This window comes from Atractosteus spatula, chromosome 10 (assembly GCF_055471065.1).
Source record: "Atractosteus spatula isolate fAtrSpa1 chromosome 10, fAtrSpa1.hap1, whole genome shotgun sequence".
Classification (NCBI taxonomy): domain Eukaryota; kingdom Metazoa; phylum Chordata; class Actinopteri; order Semionotiformes; family Lepisosteidae; genus Atractosteus; species Atractosteus spatula.
The window spans coordinates 1,132,668-1,136,474 of NC_142715.1; the positions used below are offsets into that span (position 1 = coordinate 1,132,668).

At 40.0% G+C, this 3,807-nt stretch overlaps 1 protein-coding gene across 1 annotated transcript; it reads left to right on the plus strand.

Moving 5' to 3' along the window:
* The first annotated feature begins 1,819 nt into the window (after positions 1-1,819).
* LOC148824443 (uncharacterized) lies at positions 1,820-3,807 on the plus strand. The gene is made up of 7 exons (XM_088926455.1): positions 1,820-1,900; positions 2,107-2,241; positions 2,355-2,489; positions 2,739-2,804; positions 3,257-3,350; positions 3,474-3,596; positions 3,695-3,807. Exons 1-7 carry the CDS (start codon positions 1,820-1,822, stop codon positions 3,805-3,807), a joined length of 747 nt encoding a protein of 248 aa, XP_088782581.1.

Genomic DNA, 3,807 nt, shown 5'->3' on the forward strand with positions numbered 1-3,807 from the left:
CACAATTGATGTTGTACAAGTAGGGCAAATACAGCACAGTAAAAGGGAAACAATTTCAACAAGCACGTCAGCCTTATCATAGAAAGATTGCCAGTGCCCTCACAAAAAGAATCAGCAATGTATACTACAGGAACCTGAGCAGAACTCCGCTTGCTGAAATTGCAGAAGGCAATTTATCTAAACCGCTAACACAGAATGTCCTGAAAGTCATTTCATCAGAGTTCAGGAACAGTAAACGCATTCACTATGATCCAGTGATTGAATTACATATGGCACAAAAATATATGAAAGCATGCGACTTCAACACTGTCCATTTTTCAGGATATATACAGATTTTGCAGTTAGACACATTTGCTGCCTATCTTTACACAGAACAGAGTATGTGAATTCTTATTGCTCATCTAAAGATGAAGGAGAAAGTCAGCCTTTACCTGGATGCGACAGGAGGGGTAGTCAGAAAAATTCCATCGGAGAACATAACAATTTTGTAATACAGTCTTACGTTACCTGGAGGTGGAAAAGAAAGCCTCCATTACCAGTGTCTGAAATGTTGACAACTGACCACACCATTGTCAGTATTGAACGTTGGCTACGTAAATTCATGTTTGACATCTCAACATGTACTACCAAGAGAGTGCAGCATGTAGAAACTGACTACAGCTGGGCCCTGATTCATAGTGTTTTTTTTGCCTTCAATGGGGACACCATCCATGCATACTTAAATCGTGCAATGAAAGTCTGCCAAGGCAAACTTAAGTACACAGAACTTCAGATGTTCACTGTTCTGCACCTTTGCTCTGCCCATGTTATAAAGGCTGTCTCTCAAGCAATTAGTAAAAAAACAACAGACAAAGGACTGCGAGACTTTGCAACATTTTCCTTTGCCATCCTGCAAAACAGCACAACTTTGAGTGTCTCCAGAAATGTTTTCAAACACATGTGTATTGTACTCTCAAGCAGGAGGTTCACAACTGAAGTCCAATCTAGTGTCTGCCTCCTTAACGCTTACATTTCTCAAACAACCACACCAGACCAGATGGAAAAGGAAGCAGAAGTCAAAGACACAGATGAGGTACTACACCCAAAAATGAGAGGCAGCCTGGGCTGCTCTCCTTTTGCTGTGGAGTTCAAAGGTATTTATGAAGACAGCATATCAGCTCAAGGACATGATGACTATGGGACACAACACAATGTGAACCCCTATCTCTGTGAAGACATAATTAGATTTCTGTTGCAAAGATACATGGCATTATTTCCACTGTGGAGTGGAATTTTGTTGGGTGACCTGACAAGATATGCTTCAGACAGCAAAAAAGACATATCAATGTCAGAGGTAGCACAAACAAGAGCCACTAACTGTCATGTTGAGACCTGGTTTGGCATTGTCAAGCAATCAATACTTCAGCACAGGAGGAAACTGAGGCCAGCAGAGTTTATTACGATAATGAGAAAATCCCTCTAGGGTGGTACAGAGAACATATAATCCAAAATGATCTCCCCAAAAAGGTTTTGATGGCACCATTGATCACCACTAAGACACGTCATGAACATGCACAGGAACAATGGGCAAAGAGAGCACCAGGTGTAGGCAAAGAAACAAAAAATAAATTCTACAGCGCACCACAGAAAATTCCAATCCCCCCAAAAATGAGAAAACAGGAAAAAAAAAGTTAGCAATAGAAATATTAAAACAAGTGAAAAATCGCCAGATGACAGCAACAGCCTGCAAGTACAGCAGGGGAAAGCAGGAACCACAGAATGTAAAGAATGGCACCACAAAGAAGAAGGGAAAGTGTCACCCAAGCAAGCTGCCGTGGGCATGACTGAAGTGATCACACCACACTGTGATGCACGCCCCATCTCAAAACTTATAAAAGAGAAAACAGATTTCAGAAAGAAGGTAGGATTTGTATTTCAAATATTTCTCTGTGTGGACATTTACTTCTTTTCCAGAGCTTATGAATTTCCTCTTCTACTAATGTAGGTGTTCTTTGTCATTTCTCTCTAACTTGTTATACTTGTTGACATTGGTGCGTTATCTCAATTTTCATTGTTAGCTCCAGTGATCTCTTGTGTATGCTTTTGGCTTGGTAAATCTTTTTTTAGGTTCACGTCCTTTGGAACATCAATCCGAGTGAATTAGTGGTTGCAGTTTTGCCATCCATGCACAGTGCAGACACATATATTCTCAGACACTCAGAGTTTGTGTCTCTGAAACCAGATGAGTGGCTCATAGGCGAGGTAAGATGAAAGTGTTTGATTGCATGCACTTGTTAAGGTTTCTGAGCTTTGTCAATCAAATGTGTGTGGGTGCGTGAAATCACATCTTCAATTGTGTTTGCTTTTTCCATAAGACCATTGAGTGTTACTTTCAAGTAGTGAAAGAATCCATGGACTTGGGGAAGAAGGCTTTCCTAATGAACCACTACACAACTGGGGTAATCACGAGTGGGAATAGAGAGCTCATGGCTAGACAACGTTTGTTCAAGGTAAAGACATCAAACACAAATTTTGATGGATTACATTGGTGAGGGGCAAACATGGTTTTTCTACTAACTAATAATTGTTTTATCAATAGAGAAACAAGGAGAGCTACAAGCAATCAGAACAGGACACAACTGTGCCCATGGTGATGCCTAAAAAAACTACCTTTATCGTCAGAAATCAAAATTCAAAGGTAGCACATCATCCATGTGAGGCAACCTGTTGTGCTAATCTTGTCATTCTTTTCATTACAGGTCATCTCTGAACACTACGAAGCCATTATTAGCTTTTTTAACACTGGTGTCCATTGGAAATTGTTGGTAAGTGTGGTGCAGGTAATCCAAAACAGCATAGGTTTATAATTACACTTGGAACCATTACACAGTTCAAGTGATTATCCCTGTTGCATCTAAAACAATTACAGTCACAATGTATGTGTTCCTCTCCTGTTAAAAAAGGTGGACATGGATAGTGAGTGTAAGGCAATGGTGACAGTGCACTTTTCCTAAATTATTATTGTGAAAACTGCTGTGCAATGAACAGACAACCAAGCAGGTCAAAGTGTCATGTAGGAAAAAAAGTACTGTTAGGTCATTTTCTGACTGTCTTTGCCGTGGTTTGCAAAATATTAAATGTAAAATAATATATAAATATTATATATATATAAAAAAACTTTTGTTTTCACAACATGAAATTCCTGAAACTGCCTGTGTGTCTTGCCACACATTAAATGCAACTTCATGTCTGATGACGGGCCATTTGTTTCTTGCAGTATCTGTATGCTCCATCCCAGAAAGTCTTTGTGGTCGACCCTATGGGGAGTGACAAGATGGCAGACTCCACTGCAGCGACAAAAAGGTTCAGGTAAGAAATCAAGCATTGGTTTCGTGGTGAAACTCTGCATGGGCACACACACATTTCAGGTTCAAATTTAGCATGACAAATATTTCCTCATTTATCAATAACCTATTGTTTGGATTCACATGGACTTTTTCAAGCTGAGAAGGAACGTCTTGGAAAAAGAAGACTGGTTGAATATCAACTTGCACCCAAGCGTGATTGGTCACACCAGGCAAGCAGATGCCTCAAGCTGTGGGGTCTTTGTGCTGCAGGTCAGCATAACCTTTCCACGCTGAAATTTTGGACTGTCTCAAAACTATTGTATGAGAGATTTTTAGGGAAATAATTGTGACAAACTTTTGTCTGTTAGATGGGCGCAGACATCATGAACAATTTCCCGGATATTCCAACATACATCGAAATAAACAGCAGCGCCAAAGAAATAAGAAAGTTGCGGAAAGACCTGTCAATCAGAATTCTTGA

What these genes read in the sequence shown, in the direction of transcription:
- LOC148824443 (XM_088926455.1), top strand. Translation starts at nt 1,820, where the DNA reads ATGACTGAAGTGATCACACCACACTGTGATGCACGCCCCATCTCAAAA. An exon ending in ATGAGTGGCTCATAGGCGAG is followed by an intron (nt 2,242 to 2,354) that starts GTAAGATGAAAG and finishes TTTTTCCATAAG; the next exon opens with ACCATTGAGTGTTACTTTCA. An exon ending in GTGTCCATTGGAAATTGTTG is followed by an intron (nt 2,805 to 3,256) that starts GTAAGTGTGGTG and finishes TGTTTCTTGCAG; the next exon opens with TATCTGTATGCTCCATCCCA.